The sequence below is a fragment of the Phacochoerus africanus genome, chromosome 14 (assembly GCF_016906955.1).
Source record: "Phacochoerus africanus isolate WHEZ1 chromosome 14, ROS_Pafr_v1, whole genome shotgun sequence".
NCBI classification, from domain to species: Eukaryota; Metazoa; Chordata; class Mammalia; order Artiodactyla; family Suidae; genus Phacochoerus; species Phacochoerus africanus.
In genome coordinates, this window is record NC_062557.1 from 7,653,623 (window position 1) to 7,668,302 (window position 14,680).

Consider the following 14,680-nt stretch of genomic DNA (forward strand, 5'->3'; position numbering starts at 1 on the left):
ATGCAAGAGGTCAGCGCAGGGCTGGAGCGGTTCACCTTCACCTTCAGGAGGATGTAGAGCTGCAAAGGGGCACCGGACTCCTGCCTTTCCAGGGCATGGACAGTGAGTGAGGACGGGGACCCTCCCTCCTCGTGCCCCACCCCAGCCTCCTCCCGAGGCCGGTGGGCTCAGCTCCCTGATGGGGCGGCCCTTCTCTGGGCTGCTGGCCAGGGAGACTGAGCAAGGGGCTTCCGCCCACCGTCTGGGATTCCCAGTGTAGCCCTTTCTCATCAGGCCTCCCCTCTCGCATCCTCTCCAGGACTCAAAAATTGGGCTGGCTTCAGGGATAGCCCAGATCCAAGAGGCAAATTGAGAGAAGTCAGCCGGGAAGAAGCCGGGAGGCCGGCCCGGGAAACCCTCCATCACCTGCATTTCACGGTTAAGCGGGTTTAGGTGTGGAGGCCTGGAGGCTGGTTGCAGAGGCCAACCTCCAAAGGGCCAGGACTTGGGAGGCCCCCAGGTCCAAGCCTCAGAGGGGCTTCCTATTGGGGAGAAGGCCCCGGGGGCAGCCGCAGCCTCTGGAGGGGGTGTCCTCCTGCCTTGCCTTCTCTTCCAGGGTCGGGCTCAGCTGTGTGCAGCTTCTTCGCTAAAGGGCTCTGCCACAAAGGTGGGTAAGCAGGAGGGTCTGGGTGGGTGGGAGCTGGGATGCTCTGGGCCACTTGGGGTGCAGCCTGGCCTGGAATAGGGGGTTGGGTTTTCACCTGGGGAGGGCACGGTGGGAAGGGGCAAAATTTAATCTTAGAATAAGTAGGCAGAGGGCAAGTAGGTAGCCTGCTCCTCCACCCGCAAGGAGTTCCCCGATTCCCCGGCACTAATTAGGGTAGCCAGGGCTGCTGGAAGGGGACCTTCCCTTCTTTCTACCTTGCTGGGGGTGGGAGTGTTTACGGGTGTCAGCTGTGTGCTCCCGGGAGGCCCCGACTTCTTATTTTCCTCCAGTTAGGAGAGTGGCTTTCTTCCTTCCCTCAGTCTTCCTCTGAATCAGTATGGGCTGTGCTCAGCTGACCCATCTTTTTTTTTTTTTTTTTTTTTTTTTGTCTTTTTAGGGCTGCATTTGTGGCATATGGAGATTTCCAGGCTCTGGGGTGAATAGGAGCTGCATCTGCCGGCCTACACCACAGCCACAGCAATACCAGATCTGAGCCTCACCTGCAACCTACATAGACCACAGTTCATGGCAACACCAGATCCTTAACCCACTGAGCGAGGCCAGGGATCGAAACTGCATCCTCATGGATACTAGTCAGATCCACTTCTGCTGAGCCATGAAGGGAGGACCCCATCTTTTTTTTTTTTTTTTTTTTTGCTGTGCTCATGACATGTGGAAATTCCCAGGCTAGGGATCAAACCTGTGCCACAGCAATAACCAGAGCCACAGCAATAACCAGAGCCACAGCAGTGACGATACCAAATCCTTAACCTGCTGAGCCACCAGGGAACTCCTGTTCCATCCATTTCTTGTGTCCTAAAAAAGCTCTGGCCACTGTTTCTGAAATGCTGTAACAAGCATCCTTATTGACCCCAACACGGGTGTGGGTCATCAATATATTCTTCCAAACAAAGTCCCCCCTCCCAGTGCTGCCACCTGGGGTGGGGGGGTGGGACTCAAAATCAGGGGTCTCAACTTTCCTTCTGTCTCATGAAGCATTCTCAGTCTCTTCCTGCCCCCCGAAATCTTCCTCCAGTTTGGGGGTCACCAGCCTCCCCTCCCCGCTAGATCCAGGTTAAGAAACCATGAATGAGCTTAGGACCTGCTTTGGGGGTCTGAGCGATTCTGTTCTTGGGAAGCTGGGCGGCCCAGAGGGGCCCCAGGCAGGGAACCTGCAGCCATTTTTGCCACATGCCTTGTTCATGTTTGGGGCGGCCCTGAACGATGGGGTGAGGAGGCAAGGAGCCCCTCAGTCACTGCAGGCATGGTGGAGCCAGAACTGGTGATGCCTCCTAGGGTCCCATCTCCTCCACTCGGCCCATCCAATGGTTCCCAGTGACACACTCTTGCAAAGAAATGAAACTACTAGGTCTGGAAGGTCAAACCCAGGCAGAGGTGGAGGGTAAGGCTATCGAAAAAGTACATTCCAGAATGCCCATCATGGCTCAGTGGTTGACGAACCCGACTAGTATCCATGAAGACACAGGTTCGAGCCCTGGCCATGCTCAGTGGATTAAGGATCCAGTGTTGCCATGCACTGTGATGTATATAGGTCACAGACACAGCTTGGATCTGGTAGTTGCTGTGGCTGTGCTGTCAGCCAGCAGCTACAGCTCTGATTCAACCCCTAGCCTGGGAACCTCCATATGCCGAGTGAGGCCCTAAAAAGACTCCCCCCCAAAAAGTACATTCCCAGCACCCCACAAATTCTATTGGAGAATTGGTTGAGCAGGAGGCTGGTCTTGCTTAGAAATTTAGGGGTGCCCAGAGTTCCCGTTGTGGCTCAGCAGTAATGAACTCGACTCGTATCCATGAGGACATGGGTTTGATCCCAGGCCCTGCTCAGAGGGTTAAGGATCTGGCGTTCCTGTGAGCTGTGGTTTAGGTCACAGACACGGCTCGGATCCCTTGTTGCAGTGGCTCCGATTTGACCCCTAGCCTGGGAATTTCCGTACACTGCAGCCGTGGCCCCCCATCAAAAAAAAAGGAAAGAAATTTAGGGGTGTCCTTCCTGCTGATGGCAAGACCACACTAACGAAGATGACAATGAGTTAAACATAACGTTTCCATTTCCTTGAGATTGTTACGAGGTTGGCTCTTACGTCACCACCATGTTAGATCTCCGGAATCAGGAAGCATAACACTTTTTTTTTTTTTTTTTTAAGACGTGACTTCAACAAGTCCTTAATGAGTCTGACTGGTGCTGGGACCTTGCGGGTTGCAGGTGGCCGTGACAGGAACTGACATGGTGGGTGGGTGGGTGGGGGGCCAGGGCTGGGAAACCGGGGCTCTGTTCTCAGGTAGGAGCACCCCCTCTCATTGGGCTGGGTGGGGAGGGGTGTGTAGGGTGCTGTGGGAGGGGTCCTGATAGCCCGGGGGGCTTCCTAGAGGGCCAGGGCACCGGGTCCGGCAGAGAGCTGATGCTGTGTTTGAAGCCGTCTCTGGCCCCCAATTCTGGTCTCCCCCAGGGTCCAGGTGAAAGGAGGGAGGGGATTCCTTCCAGGAATGAGCTGGGCCGGGTCTCTGGGTGAGTGGGGACTCCCAGCTGGGTGCTCTGGCGTCCCCAGGGAAGCTGTGTCCATTCTGACCCAACCGAGGGGAGACGCTGGTGTGTGCAAACCCAGGCTCCGGGGGCTGTGCAAGACGGGCGACCAGTGCAAGTTCCGGCACCAGTACGATGTCACCACATCACCCGAGTGCTACTTCTGCTCCAAGTTCAGTCGGTAACGCCCCTTCCTGGTGATGCTCCCCCACCACTTCCCGAGGGTAGCAGTGGGGGCCATGAGATGGGAAGAAGGTTTGGGAAGAGTATCCCAAGAGCTGTCCCAGGTCAGAGCAGGGCTGCCTGGACCCAGGGGCCTGTCCCTCCAGCCCCCGGGGGAAGATCCCTGCTGAGAGGCCAGCCAGCCTCAGACACACAGCCTGTCCCCCCAGGGAAGGAGAGGGTGGGGCTGGTACCAAAGCTGAATTGTTTCCCTCCCCAGCCCTGGTACTCACACCCAGACTGGCTGTCTGGAAATGAGCCTCAAACAGGCCATCTCTCAAGCCCTCAGGTAGGTCTGAGCCAGTGTTTTCCAAACAGCAAGCAATGTCAACCCGGTCCTTGAGGCCCCACGAGGCACCTGCGCATTGACTCAAACCATCACCTACTCTTTTTTTTTTGCTTTTTAGGGCCACACCTGTGGCATATGGAAGTTCCCAGGCTAGGGTTCAAATAGGAGCTACAGCTGCCAGTCTACACTGCAGCTCACAGGAACACCAGATCCTTAATCCACTGAGCAAGGCCAGAGATCAAACCCGCATCCTCCTGGATATCAGTCAGGTTCACAACACACTGAGCCATGATGGGGACTCCCCCGTCTTGCTATTTTGAATTCTTCTTTTAGGAGAAAACTTTATGTCACTTCTATGAATGGAAAACTGGCGTCACTGATTGGCAGTAGAAGGTCACTATACAGATGAGATCACAAGGCTAGGGAGTGCGGCCTCTGAAGCGACCTTGTGCGGTCGGGTCTGGATCTGTGCTCAAGTCTCTCTTTTGTCATCCGAGGGGTTATGTAAGGGGAGGCCACGGCCGGCACCTGCCCCATTTAAGACCGGGATCTGTGTGTGGGTTTCAGGCCTTAGCTTTCTCGGTAAACTTTCCAGCTCAGTGCTTTTCAGAGCTGGAAGAATCCTTCAGGATTATCTAGTTCGGTGGTTTGCAAACTGCATTGCAAAGAGCGACTTGAAGGGAGAGAGCAGGGCCAGGCTCACAGGACAGCTCCGACGGAGGCGGCTCAGCTTTGAAGTTTTGGGGAGCCGCGGGCAGCTGTTCCTCATTAGTGTCTTGGGGGTGGGCTCCTGGGTATCCAGGAAGAAGACAAAGCCCCCTCTCCCCAAAAGGTCAGCAAGAGCTTTCTCCAGGCTCATATTCTGTTTCCTGCCTGCTCCTTAGACTTGAGGGCCAGCCATGGCAATTCAGGAAGCCTGCCCTGAGTGTCCCTTGTAAGAAAGCACCAAGTTTGTCTGGAGCCTGGCTCCCCTTGGTTATCATCAAATTATTTTATTTTATTCTATACTATTGTATTTTTTAATTTGATTCTATTCTATCCTTTATTTTATTTTACTTCATGTTTTGCCATGCCTATTCTATTCTACCCCATTCTGTTCCATTATGTTTTGTTATGCCCATGGCATGCAGAAGTGCCCAGGCCAGAGATTAAACCCACATCAGATCCTTAACCCACTGGGCCACCAGGGAACTCCCCAAACTCTTATTTCTAAATGCCACTTATTCTTTTGAAAAACCTTGCATGGTTTTCTTTGGGGAGCATGTGCCTTGCTGGGCGTGGATGCGGGAATGGGACCAGGTCCCCTCCTGCCCTAGGTAATTCCCAGTGCCAGGGTCAGGCATGTACAGCAATGGTTATAATGTGTAACCTGTCTTTGCTCTTGGAGTCAAATAATGACCATCTCTTCCTAATATCAAGATGTAATTATTGTTCTTATTGGAAGTCAACTGTTTTACTTGAAAATATTGGGAGATGTAGGAGTGTGAAAAGGGCAGTTGAGAGGGGCTGGAAGCCAGGGTCTTTGGCCCTGCTCCTGGATGTGCTCGTCTAAAAGTTCCCTTGGGGAGTTCCCTTGTGGCGCAGTGAGTTGGGGATCCCGCATTGTCACTGCAGCAGCTTGGGTCACTGCTGTGGCACGGGTTCCATCTCTGGCCTGGGAATTTCCACATGCTCAGGTGCAGTCAAAAAAAAAAAGCCCCCTACTCTGACCGGCTGACTGGCGAGTGGGGAGCGGGTGCCACCTGCTGGCCGAGAATGGAATGCAGAGCTGGCCTCCAGGCCTGGGCAGAAAGGCAACCCCAAGACACTGCTGATTTCTCCTGTCTCCCTCGGCCCCAGGGTCACCAGCCCTGGGGGATGGCACTTCCGCTCCTGAGAAGGATGAGCCCAGAGTTAGCACTGCACCAAGCGCTACCCTCCGACAACTGCAAGAGGACCCCTGTCGGTGGGAGGAAGCCACGTGAAATTGGACAGGGTTCTCATCTCTGAGCACAGGGGTTCTCCTTTGTGAAATGAGAGGATTGGGAAAGAGTGAGATTAAAACTCCAGGGAGGCAGTGGCACCCTTCAAGATTCAGGTGAAACCTTGCTTTGCAGAAGCCCGATGTGTAAATTAGATCTCGTTAGAACTGCAGGGAATTTAGTAGCCTTGACACCGTGGTGCTCCTTTTAGCTCTGAAAAGTGCTAAGTTGGGAGACTTTCTTTTAAAAAACGAAAGTATTGGAGTTCCCATCATGGCTCAGAGGTAACCTGACTGGCATCCAGGAGGACTCAGGTTTGATCCCTGGCCTTGCGCAGTGGGTTAAGGATCTGGTGCTGCCTTGAGCTGTGGTGTAGGTTGCAGATGTGGTTTGGACCTGGTGTGGCTGTGGCTATGGTGTAGGCTTGTGACTACAGCTCTGATTTGCCCCCTAGCCTGGGAACCTCCATATGCCATGGGTGCAGCCCTAAAAAAAAGACAATAAAAATAAAAATAAAATAGTGACATAGAGATGATTTACAGTGTTGTGTTAGTTTTAGATGTAAAGCAAAGCGATTCAGATATATATGTTTATATATATTTTTCAGATTTTCCATCAGAGGTTATTACAAAATATTGAGTATATTAGAAAATATATTATCTATTTTTTATGTAGTAGTGTGTATAGGTTCATCTCAAACTCCTAATTAGCCCTGCCCACCCACTTTCCCCTTTGGTAACAGTAAGTTTATTTTCTATGTCTGTGGATCGATTTCTGTTCTGTAACTAAGTTCATTTGTATATTTAATATTTTTTTGAATTCCACATATAAACAATATCGTATGATACTTATCTTTGGTTATCTCACCTAGTATGATAATCTCTGGGTCCATCTATGTCACTGCAAATGGCATTATTCCATTCTTTTTTATGGCAGAGTAATACTCCATTGTGTATATGTACCACATCTTCTTTATCCATTCATCTATTAATGGACACTTAGCTTGCTTCCCTGCCTTTTTATTTTTTTCTTTTTAGGGCCGCACCCATGGCATACAGAAGTTTCCAAGCTAGGGGTCAAATCTGAGCTGAAGCTGCTGGCCTATACCGTGGCAACACAGGATCCTAGCCTCATCCGAAACCTATACCATAGCTCACGGCAACACTGGATCGTTCACCCACTGAGTGAGGTGAGGGATTGAACCTGCATCCTCATGGATACTAGTCGGATGCTTAACCCACTGAGCCACGATGGGAACTCCTTCCGTGTTTTGACTATTGTAAATAGTGTTGCTGTGAAGACAGGGGTGTATGCACATTTTCCAATTATCGTTTCCTCCAGATACATGCCCAGGCGTGGGACTGCAGGATCACATGTTAGCTCTATTCTTAGTTTTTTAAGGACCCTCCATACTGTCCTCCATTGTGTCTGTACCAATTAATATTTCCACCAATAGTATTGGAGGATCCTTTTTTCTCCACACCTGCTCCAGCATTTATGTCCACTTTCTGATAACGACCATTTTGATGGTGTGAGGTGATACCTCATTATAGCTTTGATTTGCATTTCTCTGATAATTAGTGTTGTGTATCTTTTCATGTGCCTGTTGGCTATCTGTATGTCTTCTTTGCAGAAATGTCTATTTAGATCTTCTGCCTATTTTTTTTTATTGGGTTATTTATCATTTTGATATTGGGCTGTATGAGCTGTGTGTATATTTTGGAAATTAATCCCTTGGTTTCAAATATTTTCTCCCTTTTTGTAGATTGACTTTTTGTTTTGTTTATAGTTTCCTTCGCTGTACAGAAGCTTTTAAGTTTAATTAGGTCCCATTTGTTTATTTTTGCTCTTATTTCCATTACTCTAGGAGACAGACCCAAAAAGGTATTGCTGCAATTTATGTCAAAGTGTTGTTCTGTCTATGCTTTCCTCTAGTTTTATAGTATCTAGTTTTACATTTAATCCATTTTGAGGTTTTTTTTTTTTTTTGTCTTTTTAGGCCTGCACTTGTGGCACATAGGGGTTCCCAGGCTATGGGTCTAATCGGAGCTGTAGTCACCAACCTACGCCACAGCCACAGCAACACCAGATCCGAGCCGCCTCTGTGACCTACACCACAGTTCCCAGCAATGCTGGATCCACAACCCACTCAGCGAGGCCAGGGATCAAACCTGCAAACTTGTGGTTCCTAGTCTGATTCGTTAACCACTGAGCCACAACGGGGACTCCCATTTTGAGTTTAGTTTTGTGTGTGGTGTTAGAAGATATTCAAATTTCATTCTTTTTACATGTAGCGGTCCAGTTTTCTCAGCACCACTGATCGAAGAGACTGTCTTTTCTCCATTGTATGTTCTTGCCTCTTTTGTCATAGATTAGTTGACTATAGGCACATAGATTTATTTCTGCACTTTCTATCCTGTTTCATTGATTTATATATCTGTTTTTATGCCAGTTTTGATGACTGTAGCTTTGTAGTATAATCTGTCATGAGGGCGCCTGATTCCTCCAGCTCTATTTTTCTCTCTCAGGATTGCTCTGGCTATTTGGGGTCTTTTGTGTTTCCATACAAATCTGAACATTTTTTGTTCTAGTTCTGTGAAAAATGTCTTGGTAATTTGATGGGGATTGCACTGACTCTCTAGACTGGTTGTATAGTCATTTTGACAATATTGATTCTTCCAATCTAAGAACATGGTATAGCTTTCTATTTGTGTCATCTTCAATTTCTTTCCTCAGCATCTTAGAGTTTTTGGAGTACAAGTCTTTTTCTTCTTTAGGTAGGTTTATTCCTAGGTATTTTATTCTTTCTGATGTGGTTGTAAATGGGATTGTTTCCTTAATTTCTCTTCCTGATCTTTTGTTGTTAATTTGTAGGCTTTTAAGGAGGATGGGCTGGAAGAACTCACCAATTCTCTACTTGAATGAGACAAAAAAATTGGGCTGAATTTTCCCCTTTGGTTCCTTCAGAGCCTCCAGGTTCCTAAGGGAAACCTAAGACAGTTCTTCCAACAACTCCCAACAGCCCTTACTCTTCCTAGGAGACAGGAGTCTTGGTCTAATCCACAGACAGATTATAGCACAGGCTTCATGAAACTACAGGGGTCCCTCTGAGTCAAGTTTATCTTCATCCCTGTGCCAACTTTGAAGCAATACTCTACTCTCTTTGGCATTTCTCCCAGAAAGAACTGCACCCCGAGGCTCTGCAAGCCATGTAGGTTCATCGTAGAGATGAAGAGGGCTTTAACCATGTGCATGGCAACATCCCAGTGTGGCATTTATCGCTTCCCGGATCTTTAGCCACTGGCTCTGGGTCTCCCCTTCCCCATCTCTCCTTGTTCCTTCCTCCCCAGTAGCCTCTAAATACCTTCCGTTCTGGTCCCTCCTTCAGGATATTTGGCTGCACCCACCCTCACTCTTCCAGATGTGCATAATCACACTCAAGCCCCCACTTAGCAAATATGATGGGGTCCCACTTTCCTAGGCTGCAGGAAGGATTAGAATTAGCTTGCTGTCTTCAAAGAGCTGCTGACAACCAGAGGCAGGCAAGTGACTCACAGGCATGGGGCAGGGTTGGTCTAGTTCCAGGAGGGCTGAGCCTGCTTATGCTCAAAGGAGGCTGGGATTTTCAGTTGACTGCAACAAGGAATGTCCATTTCTCCACGTGAAGCCAGACTTCAAGAACCAGGACTGTCTGTGGTTTGACCAAGATTTCTGCAGGGATGGTGAGGCCCCAACAGAAGGGGGCACTAGGGGGTACAGGTGAGCAGGATGGGGCAGGCGGGGGGTCTCCAGCCAGGGAGGGATGTCCACTGGGTCGAAATGGACAGCAGCCCCTGCCACAGATCCCCCCAGGCTCCCTGCAGTGGAGCCCGCCCTGCGGTACCCGGCAGGCTTCTAGGAGCAGGCTCGCTTGGGTTCACATCCCAAAGGCTGCCTGACCTTGAACACACGACTGAACTGCTCGTTTCCTCCCTATGACAAGGGCAACATGGATGTAGGACCCCATGGGAAGCCCTGGGCGTCAGGTCTGCTCCACAGATGACACTCCCTTCCCTCCTGTGCTTCTGTCACCCACCTGGGAGTGTCATGAGTGTTGTGTCAGTATGTGTCACTGTCCCTGTGTGGCCAAACTCAGGAGGCAGGGTCCCCATCAGAGTCCCTGTGCTCAGCACCTGTGTTTTCCTGTCTTTTCCTGCATCTTCAGGTGTGTCTGTGTTCTTCCCGAGTCGCTGCAGCCCTGGTTTGGGGAGGATATCAGGGGAGGGGTGCTGCAGGACTAGTCAGATGTGCGGTTGGCTGGCCTTGGCTGAGCTGAACCTTCTTGGCAGCATATTCCAGCCCACATCCAGGGAGTTCCCGTTGTGGCTCAGCAGTAACAAACCTGACGAGTATCCATGAGGATGCAGGTTCGATCCCTGGCCTTGCTCAGTGGATTAAGGAACAGGCATTGCTGTGAGCTGTGGTGTAGGTCGCAGACTTGGGCTCTAATCTTGTGTTGCTGTGGCTGTGGTGTAGGCTGGCAGCTGCAGCTTGGATTCGAATCCTAACCTGGGAACATCCATATGCTACCGGCAGCCCTAAAAAAAAAAAAAAAAAAAAAGCAACAGTCCACATCCACCTAAGTCCTCCAAGACACTGTGTGTTAAGGACACTTCTGGCCCTACTATTTCAGGACTGGTCAGCTGACACCTGCCACCACTCATTCCGAGGTGCCCTTGCCCATCTCAGTCACGTAGCCGGGAAGTAGGTGCTTTGGGCTGTGTGGAAAAGACAGGGAAATTTCTAGACCCCTGCGAGGTGGAGAGCCGTGACCATCCATGGCCTTGCCCGTGAGCTTTGCCATATGTTTCCTGCCCCCTTGCTGAAGCAGATCCTTCTGGCTGTGTTCTCTTGGCCCAGCAGGTCCCCTGTGTAAATACCGCCACGTCCATGGGATAATGTGTATTAACTACTTGGCAGGCTTCCGCCCCGAGGGACCCCCGAGCCACTTTGCACAGTAAGTATGACTCCCACCCCGCCCCCGAGGGCTGGGCCCAGCCCACTGGCTTTCAGACCTAGAACCTTCCATGCCTTCACCAGCCCAAGCTGGGGAGCCAAGTGTCTGGCGAGCACCCTCGCAATCCTCTCCGAGCATCGCTCACCCTTCACCCACCCCTCCTTAGTGCTGTCGGCTGCACTGAACTCTAACCCATCCTGTTAGCGCGGATTCACGCTGGGGATGGGCGTACAGCTCTTCACAGACTGTTCTAGAAATAGGAATAGAGACATTCAACACTCACCCTGCCCCCATCCTTTGCAGTTCTCTCACTGCCTGGCTGGGGTGCCGGCTCCTGCTCTGTGGGGTTCTTAAACAGGAAACCTGCAGCAGGCTGGTGCATGGCATGTTAATGAGCAGGTGATGGGTAGGGAGGAGGCTAGAACCGGGCTGTAACCGTCTCTCCATGCTTCCCTCAGTCCCAGGATGAGTCTTTTATTCAACCCAAGTTATCTGAAGGTGAGTGCAGGCAGGAAGGGGGCAGAGGGGCTCTTTCCTTCACTACCCACTCCTCGGAGCACTTCCTCCCCAGCCCTGCACTGCTCCCAGCAGCCCTCACTCGTGCAGCATCTGGGAAAGGCACCCACATGTGGTTCCTTCAGACCCCTGCCCCCCGGCCCCCATCTTCCCTGCTTTAGGGGGAGCATCTCAGCTTCTCAGCCCCTGAGGCTTTCCTTCTCTTTAGCTGGCTAAGACATGTGTGGTTTTTATATTAAACAATGTGGGGTCTAGCTGAGGACTTGTGGTCCAGAGTTGTTCTGAATCAGGGCCATCCTGGGTGTACCTGGTCTCCATGGACACAGATACTCTTCCCACTGATCCCAAGCATTGATGGGAACCTCCATCCCAGGTCAGCAAATCTCAACCTGAGGGGCCAAATCTGGCCCTTTGCCTGTGGTTTTTTTTTTTTTTTTTTGGTACAGCCTAGGACCTAATAATGATTTTTTAAAGGTTATGAACAAAAAATTCAAAGTAATAATTTTGTGAGATGTGGAAATGAAAATTCCAGTGCTCATAAATAGCTTCACTGGCACAGGGTCAAGCTCATCATTTACACATTGTCTCTGACTGTTCTGCTTACGATGGCAGAGCTGAATAGCTGCAAGAGACCAGATGGCCCGCAAAGCCAAAAATATTTACTATTTGGTTTTCTACAGAAAAAGCTTTGCTTATTCCTGGTCTGGATGACTGGATGTTGGCCTGCCAGTTAAGTCTGACAGAGGCCAAAATGGGAGCATGGAATGTTGGGGGCAGCTACTGAGCTCTTGTTAATGAGGGGTTCTGTAACCCAGTCAATCAGCGAGAGGGCCCAGCGCTGGGTTAGGACGGTGCTGGCATGGGAGGAGGGCGACCCCTGCTGGTTGCTGGTGGGAAGCCTCCTACAACAGGAATTCACAAGCCCACTTTCTCCATCAAAAGCTATGCTTTAGGCAGTTCAGCTGTGAATGAGGGCATTTCACTACCTGGTTCCTGGCCAGAGCCCCTGCCCTCTGTGTAAACCCTGTCTACAGACGGAGGCTCTGCAATGTTTCCTCCTGGCTTCACTTTATCTGCAGCTTGTCAAGAGCCACCCAGTTCCCCACCTCCTGCTTCTGCCTGGGAAGCTAGCAAGCCCCCTTCCCCAACAGGCTTCGGGCTTCCTTCCCCATCCTCAGAAGAGGCCCCAGGGGCACCAGGTCACCTACCGCCTGGGGCTCAGGGTGCTGGAGAGGGAGCCTGATGTGGGTGAGTGATAAGGGGGCCGGGCTCCTGCTCTGTTGAGGCTGAGGGGAGAGGTGATCAGCTGGAGAAAGTGAAGCTCCTTTTCTGCAGCAGGTAAGAAAACCAGACTCTGGGTTTAGGCGTGTGAATTAAGAGGATGGGGGGAACTGAGCTGGCAAACCAAATGTCCCAGCTCTAGCCTCTCAATAACCTGATATTTGCATCTCCTGCCAGACCATTTATTTAAAAGGCTAGTAAGTTACACATTTCATTCCCTATTCTGCTGCCCAGTGGTTCCCCGAGTTATTGCTATACCATGGTCTGAGGGTCTGGCAGGGGTTGGGGGCAGCCTCGAAAGGAAGGGAAGGTCACACCTTGGAGCTCTTGGTTGCTATCTTCTGTCACCAGGAAGAACACCATGTTTGACGCCTCCCTGAGACCCGCCTCCATGTCGTCCCGACCTTCGCCTTGTCTACTCTGCAAGAGGACAGCACTTATCAGGATGGGAGGAGACGGAGGGAGAGGCTGGCCTTCCTCACACAGTGGATTTTCTGGCCTCTAGGGGCCCCCAGCCCTGTTCTTTGGGTTAGCGATGCTTGGGTGGAATCTCAAGGTCCTTTTCAGAACAGATATGAAGCTTCCTTTAAGAGAATCCATCATGTTCCCTGGAAAGCCTGCTATTTCCTATGGAGCCTGAGACAACTTAAGATTTTTCTCTTGGGATCTGAATTTATGAAAAACATGCTTTTTTTTTTTTTCTCTTTTAGTGTTGAAAAGAGCTGCTATGCCAGTCAGACTCGACTGGTAGGAGTTATCAAAAACTGACCTGGTCTGTCTTGGGAAGTCAAGGACCTTCTTTCTGGTGAAGATGCCCAAGGCCATCCTGGGGGATTCTCTGTCCCCAGCACCCGGGCAAGTCCACTGCCAGCCTCGGCAGGAAAGGAGGTGCAGCAGTGGCCTGCATGTTTGGGTGCATTTCCTCTTCTCCTGTAAGTGAACGAGCTACTAAAAATACAGCGGGATGGTGGCAGATTGTGACAGGAACGAGTTATTCCTAAGAGTGGGGAGCAAAGTCTCCATAAAACCCAAAGCTCAAATGTGTATGGGAGAGACGGTTGTATCCTCTGCTCAGCTCCCGCGCTGCTGCTGCTGCAGACAGTTCTGGGCGGCACGCGGCAGTTCCTGCGCATATGGCCTCCACTGCTGCTATAAACTGGCAATTAAATCAAGTGTTTCTTTATCATGACAGCTGCTCCCTATGGCTTAAAGTTAAGACTAGACTCTGTGCGAGCCTTGTGTGAGGACTGATGAGATAGATGGTTCGTGTGATGCTTATCCTGGGGGGAGTGAGGAAGAGACGGGGAAGGTTGAAAGCCGTGCTGTCTACGCCACTGTGTAGCTTAACCCACTGGGAGAGGAGCAGGGAGGCAGAGCGTTTCAGGAGAAAACAGCGCCAATTTAGTGTGGTAGGACAGGCTCACCGTACCTTTGGCAGAGGCGGGCACCTGCCTTATCTTGCCTGGAGCAGGGAAGGGGGTGGTGGTGGTGGTGGTGGTAAGGGGGCAAGGCAATCTAAAAAGAATGCCAGCCCCAGGGACAAATCTGAGGGCTCTGAATGCTGGCCCCACCCCGGGCTGCTGTGACCAACCCCACACAGCCATGCAGGCTCATGACTGAACCGCCTCATGCCCTTTTCCTCTTCTGGAAAAGTGTGATGACAGCACTGGCCTCAGAGGATGCTCGTGAGGATAACATGAGAGACGCAGGTACGTTAGCCTGGATTGTGGTGGGGCCCTTGCTCTTTGGTTCAAGTTCAGGATGTGAAAGCAGTATGATGCCATACGGCATTTTAGAGAAGCTGTTACTTCGTGCCAACATCGTGTCAGAGCTTGCTGGAATTAACAGATACAAGGCTCTTCTTCACATCTCTGCAAAGTAGGTATAATTATGCTCATTTGACAGTGTGGACCAAGGAGGCGCCGATTAAGTTTTAAGTTCCGTAACTTGCCCAAGGACACACCTACTGAGCCATTTCACAGGTGAGGGTCTGAAAGAGGCAAATAATCAGGAGAAATACTTTTGGAAAGCACTTCTGTTATGAAGAGGGGTAGTAATATGTAGGAGGTACATGGCAGGGAGGAATCAGGTATGGAGAGTCATCGGGATAAAATGCAAATCAGGAAAAAACAAACTGATAAACAGGAAGATAGGGTTTTGCATAAAGCATAAAATAAGCCCTTGATAA

At 50.6% G+C, this 14,680-nt stretch overlaps 1 protein-coding gene across 1 annotated transcript; it reads left to right on the forward strand.

Annotated features, from left to right (window-relative positions):
- On the forward strand, positions 1-13,966 carry CPSF4L (cleavage and polyadenylation specific factor 4 like). Its single transcript, XM_053743464.1, is given in 8 exon segments — positions 1-43; positions 46-102; positions 596-646; positions 3,253-3,291; positions 3,294-3,404; positions 9,329-9,421; positions 10,602-10,695; positions 13,203-13,966. Coding segments are annotated over 8 exon segments (546 nt in total). The 3' UTR covers positions 13,261-13,966.
- Positions 13,967-14,680: the final 714 nt, after the last annotated feature.